The sequence below is a fragment of the Gorilla gorilla genome, chromosome 1 (assembly GCF_029281585.2).
Source record: "Gorilla gorilla gorilla isolate KB3781 chromosome 1, NHGRI_mGorGor1-v2.1_pri, whole genome shotgun sequence".
NCBI classification, from domain to species: Eukaryota; Metazoa; Chordata; class Mammalia; order Primates; family Hominidae; genus Gorilla; species Gorilla gorilla.
In genome coordinates this window covers 36,953,116-36,969,873 of record NC_073224.2, presented here as the reverse complement: position 1 = coordinate 36,969,873, position 16,758 = coordinate 36,953,116, and the positions used below count along the sequence as shown (strand labels likewise).

Genomic DNA, 16,758 nt, shown 5'->3' with positions numbered 1-16,758 from the left:
GAGTATTATAAGGCTAGAACTTATTTAAACCTTTTGTTTTATCTGGCTTCCTCTGACACCACTCCAGAAGAGAAAGGGGGCCACTGCCTTATTACTACCAGCTGGGGACAGAACTCCAGGTCCCTACTCAATCTCCATTGTCACCTGAGGTGTGTGTGTGTGCACCTTTATTACTGCTGGTAGGGGTGGGAGTCCTGGCTCCCCTTCAGGCCTCTACGGATACCTCCCTGTCTAGGAGGTGTAGGAATGCCTCATTACTGGTTCCTATGTGGCCTCTACAGGGTGGCAGGGGCTGGGGGCCAAAAAAGGGGTATTCAGCCTTGTTCCTGGTGGATACTGATAGAAGTCCTAACTCCACTCATCTTCCTTTGACATCATCCAGTGGGGAGGTGGGGAGGTGGGGAGGTGGGGAGAGATGCCTGGGGAGGCAGTGGTTGGGAGTCTGAGTTCCCCTGTGGTCTCTGCTGGCATTGCTAGGGCAGGAGGAGGGAGCTCCTTGTTTCAGCTTGCGAGGGTAAAAGTCTAGGTTCCCCCCTCAGTCTTTGCTGGCATGGGTAAGGGTGGAGTTTGTTGGAGTAGAGTGGTTATTGTCTAAAGTTTTTTTCTTGTTAGCCTGCCCTTTCTTGATCCTTTGACTGGAAAGAGCTGACTTGTGTTGGGGCTTTTTTGTCTGCACTTGGTGTCTTGGGGTTATTCCTTTCTTTGGCTCCTGGTCTGAGATATATGAGGCCAAAAAAAGCCCAGGAAATTTACCACTGTGTGGCTCCTTGGGTCCCGAGGTCCCTAGCTGGTCTGTCGTCTCTCCACCTTACAGTGTTCTCATGTTTGTTTTATGTATGATGTTGAGGGCTTTTAATTGTACTTAAGGGAAAAATAAGAAAAAGTAAGTCTACTCCATTTCTGTTAAATTCATTTTGTATAGATTAGTTCTACCAGTAATATTCACAAAGAATTGGAAAAAATACAAGTCTGTATTTATTTCTTGGAGCGAAAAGCAAAGAACATCAGGAAAAAATGCATGGGATATGGAGGTGAAGTCAAAACATCCTGTTTTATGGCCTTTATTTTGACTATGTATTGACCACCATGTTAAGTACTGTATAAAGAAGTCTAAGACGATGATCCTGGCTTCAAGTAGCGTGTAGGCTAGTTAGGAAGCCAAGATGTGGATTGCAAAATAGGTATGCCATACAAGCAGTAACTACTAAGTACTCCATGAGCCATGCAGTTTGTCAGTGAAGAGTGATGTCAAGATGGGGCAGCCAGGGAAGAGGCAGAATGTGAACTAAGCTCAGAAAACCCAGGCATGGATATGGTAGAAGGGGGCAGCTGGGGAAAAGGCACCAAAGTAGGGATAATGGAACTGACAAAGGTGCAAGGTCAGTGTTATTAACCAAAAAACCCCACAGTATTTAACTATAGGGTATGTATCAGGTTCTGGGCACTGTGCCAAACACCTTACATGGATTAGTTTTTATCATCCTTTGCAGCGTGCCTTTGAAGTACGAATTATTTTCCATTTTACAAACAAGAAAACAGGCTCAAAAAGGTAACTTCTCCAGTCTCACACAACTGTATTAAGAGGAAGAGCTAGGATTCATAACAAAGTCTGTCTGAAATGTCTTAAGCATTACTCTTGAATATTTGAGTTGCACATGGCATTTGGCGTGAACAGGGGATTAACTTGGGCAAGGAGAAGAGAATAAGGTTGGAAATTGAGGCAAGATATGTGAGCCCTTCCATTTTGAGCAAGGGGGCTGTCCCTGAACATTTTTGAGGAAAAGAGTAAGGGTCCTACAGTAGGCCTCTTTGGGCATACCAGGCAGAAGGGATCTGGGGCAGGGGAAGAAAATGGAATGGGGAAGAGGGCGTGGTTTCCATGATAAGAGCCAAGAAAGCGGACCTCAAACTGACCTCTGCACAAAATCCTTTGTCAGGTTACCTTTAATGTTTTAGAATTACTAATAAGATATAAATCTCCCAATGGGGCTTATTCTATTTCTCTCTCTCTAATACAAATGTGACACTAGGGGCTTTTTAAAGAAAACATTTAGAGATTTCAATAAAGACTCTGAGATATGATGGGTTAATTTCTATTTAACTTTTGGCTCCTTATTTTTAAAATGTCATATTACTGAGTCATGCTTAGTCATTGACTCAGGGCCTGGTTAGGTTAATTAGACACAATGTGGGTAGACAGAATGACATCACATACCTCCTCCAAAAGAGACAGAGGAGAAATAGAGGGGAAGAGACGGATTCCAATAGAATTTTATTTCATAAGACTGGATAGGACTGACCAAAAAAAGAAGCAGACCAAATAGATTCCAATGAGCTCTTAGATGATGTATTAGTCTGTTTTCACGTTGCTGATAAACACATACCCAGGAGTGGGTAATTTATGCAGAGAAAGAGGTTTAATGGACTCATTCCATATGGCTGGGGAGGCCTTACAATCATGGTGGAAGGTGAAAGACAAGAGAGAATGAGATCAAGTGAAAGGGGTTTCCCCTTATAAAACAGTCAGATCTCTTTAGACTTATTCACTACCATGAGAATAGTATGGGGGAAACCCCCACCCCCATGATTCAATTATCTCCCAAGGCCTCTCTTACAACACCTGGGAATTACAGGAGCTACAGCTCAAGATGAGATTTGGGTGGGGACACAGCCAAACTATATCAGATGGCCTGGCTGTGGTGGAACAGTCAAGACATAGTGCTGATGGAATTATAAATACTTCCTATCAACACAGGGAGGGAAGGCCAAAGAAGTTCACAATCATATAAGAACTACAGAGTGCTGTTTCCAACAATGTTTCACAGAACATCAATTCCATGAAATTATCTGAGAAAAAAAGGGGGGAGGGGCATTAAACAAATAAGTGTCTTTACTGCATGCCTTTTCAGAGCCTTTAAAATTTTAAAGTGCATTATGAACTCCCAAGAGAGGATATAGTGTGCAGGGTTCCCAAATCTACTCGTTCACAGGAATCCTCCCACTTCACCCTTTTTAAAATTTCTTTTTGTCTTGGAGATCTCTTATGACGGGTACTTTATACTTCACCCTTTCATAAGTTCTGGGACAGGAAAAGACTTAAGACATATCACAGAACTGTATCCCTAACTATAGATTTTTCTCTGGTGTCTCCAAAATGTGCCTGTTGTGTGTTTCTAAGATTACCTGAGAGCTAAATGAGTATTTTCTATTCAAATCGAAATTCACAAAGCGAAGTCATTTTCATAGAAATTCCCAAAATTTTCTCCCCGACCCTCTAAACTATCCAAGTGAATCAGTAAACCAGTTCATGAGAGGAAATTGCAGTTATTTTACATGCTTTTTTAAAATCAATGTTCAATTATAATCAGATTACAAAAGGAATCACATTGCCACATCTCCTTCTGGCTGCGCGCTGTAAGCCAGGCGTCCTTGGTTCTCAGTAACCCCTGTTCTGCTGACAGGCACGGAGCTGGGCCTCTAGTACCATCTGATCAAGGGAGCTGTTGGGAGGCGCTCTCTCCTCTCTCCTGGAGGCCTGAGGGAGCTTCTGGAACTCCTGGAAGTTTGGGTCTTTCCCTTGGGAAATGTGCTGCACCCTCTGCTCCTTTTTCTTGATGGCCTCCTTGATGCCCTCAATGTGACACTTTTCCTCCTTCTCGGCTTTCAGTTTCAGGATGTGGTGATTTTTCTCCCTCAGGTGGTTGAGCTCCCGGAGGTGCTGCACCTTGTCCCTAGTGGTCTTGTGCACGCGACTCCTGGCCTGTCGGATCTTCTCATCCGCCAGCTCCACCAGAATTCTTTTGCGCATCTTCCTCTGTTCCTCTGACTCCCCTGCGCGCCACCTGGCCTGCTGCGACTGCTCTTCCTCCTTCTGGGCCTTCTCCCTCAGCTCGCGTTGCCGCTCCTTCATCAGGCCCTGGTGTATCTCCTGGGACCGCTGGAAACTTTGTTCCAGGGACAGCTGCCTAAGGAGCTCCTCAGCCTTGGCCTGGCAGTCCATGAGGACCTTCCGGGCCTGGTAATTGATGAGGGAGCTCAGGTTGGTGTCCTGGACCTTCTTCTGGCCCTCCACGGCATGTAAGTGCCTCTTGCGACAGGCTTCCACCAGCCTCCTCTGCAGCTGCAGGCTGTGCTGCTCCCGGAGGCTCCGTAGCATCTTCTCCTGCTCCCGCAGGCGCCGCACTTGGCACTGCTTTCGGTGCTCTGCCTGGGCGCGCACCTTTTCCAGCTTCTCCTGGCGCAGGCTCTCCTGGTCCTCTGGTTGCTCCTTCCACCGGCTTTCCCCCGGGGGCACGTTCTTCCTCTGGCTGTCCCGCCGCCGGCCGCGCTGCTCAGGGCTCTGGAGGGTCTTGCGCTGCTCCTTCTCCTGCCACTGCTCCTGGCTCTGCTGCAGCAGCAGCCGGCGCTCCCGCTCCAGGGTCATCTGGACCTTCTGATCCGAGCGCTTCAGCTCCTCCCAGGCCTTAGCCGACTGCTGCTGCAGCTCCCGCATCCTCTGGGCCTTCTTGAGACGGGTCAGCACCAGGGCCACAATCTGCTGGTCCTGGGAAGACACCACCACCTCTTCCAGCTTGCTCTTCAGGACCTGGGTGTGCGGGCTCCGCATGTCTTTGCTGGAGGCCAAGGGCTGGGAGTCCCGGCTGGCTAATGACTCAACCTGGTTGCTGCTGTCTCTCTTCTGGGCGCACACGCAGGCTGAGTGCCTCCTGAACTTTTGCGAGGGCACAGAAGACCGCTCCGAGGGAACTGAGGAAGTGGACCAGCGACCTAGATGTCTGCCGAGTGGCACTGCCCACTGGTCTCCACCCTGTGCCTTTTCTACCCTGAATGTGCCACTCAGGGGAGTGCCAGCTCCTCCGGGGTAAGGCGGGGGCGAGTCTCCCTGGGCCAGAGGGTAATGCGGGCAGGGCTGCGGCCGCTGGGGTGGCAGCTGGGTCTGCGGCTGCCAAGCTGCGCGGGGCTTGGTTCCTGTCTCTCCCCAGGCATGTTCCAGGCGCCTGCTGCGGGGCCGGCGCTTCCTGGAGCGTTCCAGGGGCCTGCGGGCCACATCGCTCAGGCTTCGGCTGCCCCGCAGTGAGTCTGAGCACCGGCGCCTGCGAGGCCGCGGGGTGAACGAACAGTGCGGGTGCAGCCAGCACTCCCCAGCTTCGCTCTCCGCACCCGGAGTCCCGGCCCGGGAGCACGCGGTGGAGTCGGCTCCGGACCTCTGCCCGCCCAGCCGCTGCGTGGACTCTCGTTCTCCGCCGGGCCGCGGGGGTTCCCAGAGGTCCCAGTAGGGCGGCTGGGAGAAGTGGCTGAAGCCTGCCATCCCTCCCTCTGGGCACGCGCAGCGTCTGCGCAAGGGGCCTGAGACCTCCCGAGGACGCTGCAGACACCCGTCCCGCCCCCCGGTCCCGAGGTCCGGGTCGCCTGTGACGCTCGGGCCACTTCACAATGCGCCTGGCAGCTGGGTCCTCGCAGTCTTCAGACCTTGCCTGGCGCCGCCCACTCCAGCTTTGCTAGCACCCGGAGCACCTGGAATGGGAAGGACAGGAAGCTGGGGATGGGGGTGGTGGGGGTCGGGTGGGGGAGAGAGGGGTTGTAGGTTGGAGGAGGGAATATGTAGGAAATCAGGGTGACATTTAAAGCTGAGGGTGCATAGTGTCCCCCCACCAGTGTTTCAGGGAGAAATTTGAACTCGCATTTGCACACAAATAGCAGGATTTTAAGAGAGCCCAGGTGAAGGCGTCACCCTCAGAATGGAAGGGGTGGGGAGAAGGGCCGGGGTGCAGTTTCAGGGAGGAGGTACCCTTAGCTGCAGAATCACCGTCCTGCACGTGTGTACCTCTGCAATGTGGTCAAATAGAGCGGCTGTGGACGCGACACCACCCATTTGCCTTTTAAGTTAGCAAGCCCAAAGTATGCTTTAATGTTTACTTTTTAAGATTTTTAGAAAAGGTAGAAGACGACTCTATTTCCTAATATGGTAATTACTGCTTTTGTCAAAATGTGAATGCTGCGTGCACATTTCTGCAATAGCATCAGTGAACACCATGTTGAAATCACATTTTTTTTTCCCTTTTCCTCCAATTTTGTGGGATTCTCGTTCCTTGTTGAGGCACCCTTGGCTAATGGGAAAAGCACTGGATCTGGTAGAGAAAAAGAATCTGAATCTCCTCTACCACTCTTCACTCATGGGCTCTTGGGCAAATTCCCTAAGTTTCCCTGACCTCCAGTTCCAGCAAGGTGGAATGGGAAGCGGGGCCTCATCATACCAGCATTGCAGGACTGTTGTGAGGGTCAGATGAAATTATGCATCCAGAGGTTGGCACCAGAATACATTCAATAAATATTATTTTGGTGCCATGCTAAGCATCAGTTAAAAGTTTTAAGGGTTGGGCTGGGTGGTGGCTCATGCCTGTAATCCTAGCATGTTGGGAAGGCAAGGCAGGAGGATTCCTTGAGCCCAGGACTTAGACCAGTCTGGGCAACATAGAGAGATCCTGCCTCTATATAAAAATTTTAAAAATTAGCTGGACATGGTGGGTGCATTTGTAAGGCCAGCTACTCTGGAGGCTGAGGTAGAAGGATTACTTGAGCCCAGGAATTTGAGGCTGCAGTGAGCCATGATTGTGTCACTGCACCCCAGCCTGGGCAACAGAGTGAGACTTTGCCTCAAAAACAAAGTGTTAAGACTTAAAGTAATATATGAATTTACAAATATTTCTGCAGATTCCTAGCTTAAGAAAAGAATGAAATTAATGTAATCCTAAAATAGTTTAAGTAAAGGATAGAGTGCTAGAAAGGGGAGACTCCAAGCTCTGTTGTGTCCACATCATACTGTGGATCTTGGCTAAGTCATTTCTCTTCTCTGGGGTTGCTGTGGTCTGAAGGTTTGTGTTTCCCCCAAATTCATATGTTAAAATTCTAACCCTCAAGGTGATAGTATTAGGAGGTGATTAGGTCATATGGGTGGAGCCCTCATCAATGAGATTAGTGCCCGTATAAAAGGAGCCCCAGAGTAATCCCTCATCTCTTCTGTCACGTGAGGACACAGTGAAAAGACGGCCATCTCTGAACCAGGGAGAGGATCCTCACCAGACACCAAATCTGATGTCTTGATCTTGGACTTCTTAGCCTTCAAAATGGTGAGAAATAAATTTCATTCATTTATATGCCACCCAATCTGTGGTATTTTGTTAATGGCATCTGGAAGAGACTAAGGCAGGGTTGCAATGAGGAAACAGTTCTGGATAGCATTCTCCAAGTATGACCATTCCTTAAAGAAGAAAAATGAGTATTTACCCACACCAGTCCTCTTCATTCACATCTCCTTGAAGCATCACAGCAACCTCAGCTAGGAAGGACCAAGAGCCTTGATAATATTTTCCACTGGACAAATCTGAGACTTGGCCATATTGACTGATTTCCCCAGGGTCACTTGGTCAATGGCAGGAGTTCTGACTTCAGATTTACTTCTTTCCATGATAGCGTGCTGCCTGCCTCTCGGGGAATACACTTTAAATTGAGCCATGCTTTTAAGAGAATTATGATCTGATGTACAGCAGAGGGTCATGGACACCATGTCCTTGAAGCCACGTGGTAGCAGCCTTAACTACAGTGGAAGGAGCCACTCTGCCTGGTTAGGATCTCACCAGCTTGTCTATAGCTGGGGATAAGAAGTTTTTTTACCCTAGATTTTATTGGTACCATTTGTATCCTTGTTAAATAAATAATTTTATGTGAATATAGTCCTTACTAGATGGTAATTTAAAAAGTAAACCAAATTTGAATGGAATCATTTAACTTTTGAAGTTAGGAAATTTTTTTCATGTATTGAGTTGTGCTGATAGCTGAGTGTCATATCTCTTTGTTGATGCTTTGCAAAACATTTTGCAGGGACAGGTCAATACCCAGGCTACTCCCATAGAGCAGTGTTATGTGGGTGAAAGTATACTCACCTGAAAGCCAGGAGACCTGCCACCAGCCAGTTCTGCTAGCAGCTGAGTCACCTGAGCAGTCATTTCACCTTTCCTCATCCCTGTAAAGTCTCTTTCAGTCCCAAATGCAGCTGGAGAAAGGGTTCAATCTAGTAAATGCTTCAGCCTTTGTTCTGTAAAGCAAAAATGAGTTAATCCATGAAAAATGCTTACAGCAGTGTCTGTCTGCATGTGGTAGCTGCCTTATAAATATTAGCCATTAGAATCATCATTATCATTATGCCAAGAGCACTAAAACCATGGCAGTGTAGAGCTGAATTTAAAGACTTAGTCTGGGATGGAGTCAGAATGAGAACCCAAGGGCTCAGATTTCCAGTTCGGGGCTCTTTGGCCTCTTGCTTCCTCTGAAGGTTCTCAGGATTCCTCAGGGAATTGTGTATGGCTCACTCACCTCTGCTGACGATGGAACAAAGGACACAGTCTTCACTTCATAATGTCACACACATTTATTGATAATCTGGGCCAGGATTAGAAAGATGATATTGCTATGAGAAACAGGCCTGGGTAGCAGATGTTGTAAGTGGTTAAACAGTTCACCTTAACAGATTTCCCAGGGGAAGCTGGGGGTGTGCTCTGTCCAAATTGTTTGTAAGAGAGGGCTCCATACAGGATGACACTGGAGTGAAACCTGGAAGGACAATTAGGATTGTCCAGACAGGGATGAGTAGGAAGACACCAGGCCGAGGAAGCTGCATGGACTGCAGTGTGGAGCCTCAAATGCCTGGCACATTGGGATTGTGTGATTTGTGTAGCAGGGGCATGGAGAGTGTGTGCAGTGAAGTGGCAGGTGATGAGGCCAGAAAGGTAGGCTGGGGCAGATTCTGGAGGGCCTGCTATGCCGAGCCAGGAAGCATAGACATCCTCCCGCTGGGCTGCAGCATCCCAGCTGTGCCCGGAAGAGCTCCAGGATTCTTCAGAGCTGTGCTGGGCCCAGAGGGGCAGGGCTGGAGGACTTTAGGGCAGGCTCTGAGGCCTCTGTCCTTGCTTTACCCAGGGCAGCTTAGACTTTATCTGTTTTATATCTTGGAGCTCCTTATAACACTTCACTGAAAAAATTTGGGGTTCTTCTGTTTCAATCCTTTTTTATGAGGGTTGAAATCCACTGTATAGATCACAGGGAGAAGTCAATAAAACTCTTGAAACCAGGAAAGAAACCCAATGGGATCTAGATTTTAGAAAGCTCACCCTGGCAGCAGCGTGGATGATCAATTAGTAGGCTGGTTCAGCAGTCTGGGTGGGCAATAAGGAAACGCAAACCAGGGCAATAGCCAGGGGACAGGAAGGAATGGATTGGAGGAACAGGTCAGAGTTTGAGGGTTCATGTCATAGGGATGCTTTGATATGGAGAACGAGTGTTTCTAACCCAAGTGGCAGTGATAGCAGATCTCCAGTCTAGGTGATCTTGAAGACAACAATCTTGGAAATTTGGTAAAAGAAGTTATAATAACAAGTGACCCCTACACAGAACAGCAAATAGAATGTCTGGAGTAAACCACCAAAACTTGAAAGAGAAACCTCTTCCTTTGAGGGTCCTGGTGGGGAAGCTCCAGGCCTTAGCACATCGTCACAGAGCCAAGGAAATCTTCTTCACCTGCATCTGTAGCATGTTATGGAGACCCCTCAGAGGATCCCAGGCTGGAAGCTACAGTCAGCTCTTCCCTGGGGGCAGACGAAGGACATGTTTTGCAAATGCTACACTGCCAAACATTCCCTTGATACTAAGAACAATCATTTTTATTTGGCAGAAAAAAATCCTCAGTGTATTTTGCTGGATGCCTTAGAATGTGAGCCTTCTGCCAAATGAAGACCTGGACCTCCTAATTTGTTGGAGACTTGGAAAATATGGCAGAATGTGCTCTGACCCCACAATTCAAATTCATCTGTGGAATTGAAATGCGTTCCACGCCCTTCCTCAGAACAGATTGTTAGCTGTTGTGGTGATTCCAATTCGATCTCTTAGCAGAGCATCTAATTCTGGGATGGGTCAAATGGGAGAAAAAAAGCTATAGCTACTCTGTCTAATACGGCAGCCCGTACTTATACATGGTATGTGCCCTTGAGCATGAATAATTTGAATTGATGTGTGCTGTAAGTATAAAATACACACTGGATCTCAAAAGCAGTATGAAAAAATGTAAAATATCTCAATACTTTTTTTATATTGGTTACATGCTGAGATGATAGTATTTTGAACCCATTAGGCTAGATTAAACGTATTACTGAAATTAATTTCATGTTTCTTGTTACTTATATTAAAGTGCCTACTAATAAAAATTGCACATGTGCATATACAATAGATATCACAGTATATGTCCTTTGGACAGAGCTGCTGTAGATTAATTGAAGTTCCCCAATATTCATGTAGTAAGCACAAGCTTTTAACATTTAGGTAATTTTTATTCTATATAAATGTATTGCTTTGAAACCACCTTTACTAAGAGCATAATATTTATGTGGAAAGTTCTTTTTTTCCTTAATGGCTGGATGATAGGGTAAATTATTAATTTCCTTTTTGTTTTGTTTTGTTTTTGAGACAGAGTCTCACTCTGTCACCCAGGCTGGAGTGCAGTGGTGCAATCTTGGCTCACTGCAACCTCTGCCTCCCGGGTCCAAGTGATTCTCCTGCCTCAGCCTCCCAAGAAACTGGGACTATAGGCATGCACCACCATGCCCAGGTAATTTTTGTATTTTTAGTAGAGATGGGTTTTCACCATGTTGGCCAGGCTGGTCTCAAACTCCTGACCTCATGTGATCTGCCCACCTTGACCTTCCAAAGTGCTGGGGTTACAGGCATGAGCCACCGTGCCTGGCCAGTTTTCTTTCTCTCTCTCTCTCTTTTTTTGTTTTTAGACAGAGTCTCACACTGTCACCAGGCAGGAATGCAGTGGTGTGATCTCACTGCAGCTTCGACCTCCCAGGCTCAAGTGATTCTCCCACCTCAGCCTCTTGAGTAGCTAGGACTACAGGCATGCAGCACCACGCCTGGCTAATTGTTGTATTTTTTGTAGAGACGGGGTTTCACCATGGTGTCCAGCCTGCTCTCAAACTCCCAGGCTCAAGTGATCTACCTGCCTCAGCCTCCCAAAGTGTTTGGATTACAATCATGAGCTACCGTACCCAGCAATCATTAATTTTCAAAAATCAGTTTTGCAGTACAATTTCACAGGATTTCTGTTCTTTTATGCCCCACCTCCACTTTTTCCTCACTACACAGGAAAACATTCCCCTAAGTAACAGTATCTCAGAATACAGTACAGGACCACTCTCTACATGAGCCTATGAGATATGGACTCGTTAAAAATATCAGACCTGCAAAACAGTAAAAAAAAAAAAAAAAGTATGCAAACACCCAGGGCAATAAGTGAAAAACTCATGTTAATGTAGTGCTAAGAATGAAAACTGCAGCCTATAAACTTCTTTTTTAAAAAAAGAAAATAGTGGGATAAGGGCCTAGAAATAGGAAAGTTGTTACCATGGAAACAATCACTTACCGACAATGCAAATATTCCATGAGTATGAGAGGTTATATGTATAAAAATGATGGCAGATACATATTGAGCGGGTGTTAGATCACTGCTCTAAGTGCTTTATGTGCAAACCCTACCACAACTATGTGAAATAGGAACTGTTCTTTCTCGGCCAACTGTTCTTTCTAAGAGGGAATTGCTCAAGATCACGAAATTAGTCGGCAGGGGAGTCAGGATCGGATCCTGGTCCCTCACCCCAACCTCACACCGGATGGCCTTCTTGCTAGGACTGCATAATTATAGCCAGAGAAAATCATGTGTAGCCTGGAGAGCATAAGAGTATTTTAAACACTTCTAGTTTTGCTGCACCTTAGGATTTTAATGTTTTTCACATTTGTAAACTTCATGCAATTAAAAGCAGGAGATGATAATTAACCAATTCTTATGAAGAAAGGAAGAACTCGAAATAAGTATGCTTAGAGTTGACAGTGAGTTCAATTCCACAGGGAGATAACAGGACTGAGCTGCAGTTACTGGATCACTCAAAACTGACACAGAAACACAAGACAGTGTGATAAAGTTGCTGATTTTTGAAATGTTATTACAAATAGTTTGTAATGTTAAAACACAGGAAGACATTGACCCAGTGGAAACTTGAGGAAATAGTCTCGCTTAATAACGTATCCACTTTGGAGTTCCGTCATCCTCAGCATCACATAGGCATTACATTGAATAATTTTATTTTTAATTTTAAAGAATGTGCTTTGTTGAAACTTTAAAAAAATGTGTGAGGCTTTTAAAGTTCCATTTTTAAAATGTTTTCTGTTTTTGCTAAAATTGAGCATGAAGTTTTCAACCTTAAAGGAAATTTGTTTTTCAGAAAGATGGAAGTGAGGGAAGATAGCACTGCAATAGAATTCTGGTGATGGATGGTTTCCCGTGATGGCTAACTGTGCATATATTGTAATATGCTGTGCATTGTGAATCCTTTGCTGATGTTAGGTAGGGTAGGGCACCCTCAGCCCACTTAAATTCTAGCCTCTGCATCCAGCAGATTTATTATACTATGAAAGAATTTTCAGTGGGCAACTCATAGTGTTCTTTTCACTCAAAGCCACCCACACATGGGGCTGGAGTAGAATTCAGAAACTGTGGGTGGCCCTGTCTGTGCATTCAGCAACTGCTTCTGTCCACAAGAACCTTTTGAAAGCACCTTCATCCACCTACCTGGGTCTCTGCACGGCCATACCTCTGGTGAGAGTCATTAACTGTTCTCCCCTTTGCATGGAATGGGGTTCCTTCTTGAAGTCTTGGTTCAGAGAAAGCCATCCCTGATCAGATTAAATTCTCTACTATACACTCTCACAGCTCCTTTAGAGTAGCAGCTTCTCGCCTTGGTGGGTGTGTTCATTGCAGGCCTACACTTGAGAGTTCTGTGAAGATTTGATTAACCAAGTCATCCTCCAGTAAGTTCCACGAGAGAAAGGATCTCACCTGCTTTTTTCACCCCCACTCAGGAACTTGATAAATATTTGTTGAATGAATGAAATAAATGATTGACTGCACTAAAAATTCACAGTGGCTCATGCCTGTAATCCCAGCACTTTGGGAGGCCGAGGCAGGTGGATCATGAGGTCAGGAGATTGAGACCATCTTGGCTAACACGGTGAAACTCTGTCTCTACTAAAAATAGAAAAAATTAGCTAGCGTGGTGGCACATGCCTGTAGTCCCAGGTACTCGGAAGGCTGAGGTGGGAGAATCACTTGAACTCAGGAGGCGGAGGTTGCAGTGAGCCGAGATTGCACCACTGCACTCCAGCCTGGGAGACAGAGCGAGACTCTGCCTCAAAAAAAAAAAAAAAAAAAAATCAGTGTCTAAAGGTTGGGTGCGGTGGCTCATGCCCGTAATCCCAGCACTTTGGGAGGCCGAGGTGGGAGAATCACTTGAGGTCAGTAGTTTGAGACCAGCCTGGCCAACATGGTGAAACCCCATTTCTACTAAAAATACATAAATTACCTGGGGGCATGGTGGCAGGCACCTGTAATCCCAGCTATTCGGGAGGCTGAGGCAGGAGAGTTGCTTGAACCCGGGAGGCGGAGATTGCAGTGAGCAGAGATTGCACCACCGCACTCCAGCCTAAGTGACAGAATGAGATTCTGTCTCAAAAAAAAAAAAAAAACAAACTATAAAAAATAAAAATTCACGGTGTCTACGCACTGCTAAGCCAGTCAGTGGTAGGTGTCAGCGCCTCTATTTGCATATGTGCTTCTAGTGCAGGGATGATTTCTAATCTTTTCTATCTGACTCAAGCCCCTGAACACACTTTTGCCCACTCACTCTTTGCTCCTGTTCTCAGCCCCTACATTTTAAACAAGATCAAGGTCATCAAAGCAAACTTCCTCAACTTCCCCTTTGTCTGGGTCTTCATCCGTTTTCTCCTCCTTTCTGACACAGGGTGGAAATTGACCCTGTCTCTTGCCAAAGCCCATTCCCCCTACTCTGATTCTGTCCCTCCATCTTCCCCAGGCCCTTGCTGTCTCCTGCATCCCCTATTTTGACTCCTCTTTCTTCTTTTCTCTCTCTCCTTACAACTATGCTCAGGTGACTTCCATCTCCCATGACCCTTATAGTTTAGCTCTAGGGCAGCGCTGTCCAACAGAACTTTCTGAGATAAGGGAAATGCGCTGTATCTGTGCTATCCAATATGGAGCCCACAGGTAGTTACTGAGCACATGAAATATGGCTGGCATGACTGAGGAAATAGACTTTTAATTTTATTTAATTCTAACTTATTAAAATTAAAAAAGGCATGTGTGGCTGGTGCCCTCCATATTGGACAGCAGAGTTATAAAATGTGAGCTCTGAAGTCGTATTGCTTAGATTAAAATAAATTATAGTTTTGATCTCTGAACCCTATGACCTTGGGCAACTTACTTAAGTTCTTTAAGTATTCAACTTCTTCATCTAAAGTTGTGATAGTAGTACTGAAGTATAGCTTTGTCAAGGATGAGATAATTCATAGCATTACATTTAGCAGATAGTGTATACTCCTAGCATAAACACTCAAAATTTGCTTCTTGTAGTTATCGTCATCATCATCATCATCATCTTTGTTATTCAGATATGTTCACATTGTTTTTTCAAACTTCAGCTCAAGATGCATTAATAATCAACAACATTAATTTCGTGGACTTTGGCTAGTATTTTTAAAAAGAAATACTTTACAATAGAATAAGAAATATGAGTGGTTTCCATGTAGCAGAGGTAGATATGAAGTCACGAAATGTTTGTTTCTATGGGTGAACTATGTACCAGGTGTTGAAGTAAAATATATTTCTTACCATAGGTTGCATTTTCTAAAACAGTTGTGTTTCTCTAGAAGTGTTGTTTTAGAGTTTAGAAGGTCAAGACTATGTCCTAGAGGCCAAATCCAGTGGTCTCTTCTCAGTCTCATCTTGATTTCTTGGACCTATTTGGCACTGAGGTCCACCTTCCATTCGACTGAATTTCTTTCCTTCCTTGACTGACTTTGCTTACTTTTTCTTCTCTCCACCCAGTGTTTCTCCAAGGGTCACTTGGGTTCTTTTTTCAAAAAACAGTCTCACTTTGTTGCCCAGACTGGAGTGCAGTGGTTGGATTATGACTTACTGCAGCCTTGACCTCCCAGGCTCAAGTGATCCTCCTGCCTCAGCCCCCTGAGTAGCTGGGACTATAGGCACATGCCAACATGCCCAGCTAACTTTTAAAATTTTTGTGGAGACATGGTCTCACTGTTTCCCAGGCTGGTCTCAAACTCCTGGGCTAAAGCCATCCTACTACCTTGGTCTCACAATCCCATGCCTGCTGGGATTACAGGCGTGAGCCACAGCACCCGGCCCTCCAAGAGCCTTTGGTGTCAAAATCAGTCTAGAGGTGTAAGAACATGTTTATTCTCCAAGGTGGGCCTCCTGATTGTGTCTCCTGTCACCCTTGGGACCTCTCCTCCCACACTGAATTCAGCTCATCTATGTAAACGATAGGATTTCGCAGACATGACAAGTGTGACTTATGAGGATTTGTCATAAAAGATCTTGTGGTCTCTGCCTTTCTCTCATGGATCACTTGCTCCTGGGGAGCCAGATGCCATGTTATGAGGACACTCATCTTCACTCAGATCCTTTAGCCGAGTTAAATCTTCAGATCACTGCAGCCCAGCCGGCAACTTGACGGCAACCTCGCCAGATGCCTGGAGCCAGATTCCTGATTTATAGAAACCATGGGATCAAAAATATTTCCTTGTTTTTTAAGATGCTGAATTTTGGGGTAATTACATCAATAGAAAAGGAAGCGGGTGTGTGCTTTAAGCTGCATGTCCCTAGACCCGGTCCTGGGCCTACTGAATCTGGTTCCCCAGGGACGGACTCAGGATGGCCTCACAGTTTGCATTAACATCTCTGGGTACTTTTTCTACCCTCTACAGTTTGAGACCCACTGCTCTTTTTTTGTTTTCACTGACTGTCCTCCCTCCCTCACTCCCTCCATTTCTTCCTTCTCCTATAGCACAGGTCCCAAAAGTTCTCTCCAGGGCCTCCTCCCTTTTCATCATGCACTCCTTAAGCAAGTGCATCTATTCTGTGGCTTTAGCCGACAGTCTTGGAGCAGCTCAGGGACCTGCTTCTCTTCCTTGGAGCCCTCTACAAAGCTCGTGAGACTGAGTTTCCAACCGCTTACTGGGTATCTCCATATGGATTTTTTTCTGGCAACTCAAACCCAACATTTCCAACATTGAATTCATAACCATCCTCACAAAATCTCCTTTTTATTTGTATTCCCTGCTTTTGTTAGTAGGTTTATAGCTCAGTCTCTTAGACTCTAAGTCTTGATGTCATCTTTGCATTCTCTTTTTCCCTCACCCTCAACACATAGGGGTCCCTGAGATCTTAACATTGCCCCTCTTCAGAGCCTCCCTTGGCTGTGGCTATTGCTCTTGTTCACACTTCATTATCCCTCACCTGGATGGTTGGGAAGCTTCCTGATTGTCTTCTTGTCCCATTCTTTCCCCATCCAAACTTCATGCTTCCTAAAAGACTAGTATCTGGTTCAACTGATCATGACACTTCCTCACTCAAAATCCTTTGACGCAGTCTATCATTAATGGGCATTTGGGTTAATTCCATGTTGCTATTGTGAATAGTGCTGCAATGAACATACGCATGCATGTATCTTTGTAACAGAATGATTTATATTCCTTTGGGTTTACACCCAGTAATGAGATTGCTAGGTTAAATGGTATTTCTGGTTCTAGATCTTTGAGGAATCGCCACACCATCTT

General features: G+C 45.8%; 1 protein-coding gene across 1 annotated transcript; it reads right to left on the bottom strand.

Annotated features, from left to right (window-relative positions):
- Positions 1 to 3,304: 3,304 nt before the first annotated feature.
- On the bottom strand, positions 3,305 to 8,030 carry CCDC185 (coiled-coil domain containing 185). The gene is made up of 2 exons (XM_031005074.3): positions 7,941 to 8,030; positions 3,305 to 5,514 (listed from the first exon to the last, which is right to left on the bottom strand). The coding sequence occupies exon 2, from the start codon at positions 5,306 to 5,308 to the stop codon at positions 3,437 to 3,439; it is 1,872 nt and encodes a 623-aa protein (XP_030860934.2). The 5' UTR covers positions 5,309 to 5,514; positions 7,941 to 8,030; the 3' UTR covers positions 3,305 to 3,436.
- Positions 8,031 to 16,758: the final 8,728 nt, after the last annotated feature.

What these genes read in the sequence shown, in the direction of transcription:
- CCDC185 (XM_031005074.3), bottom strand. Translation starts at nt 5,308, where the DNA reads ATGGCAGGCTTCAGCCACTTCTCCCAGCCGCCCTACTGGGACCTCTGG.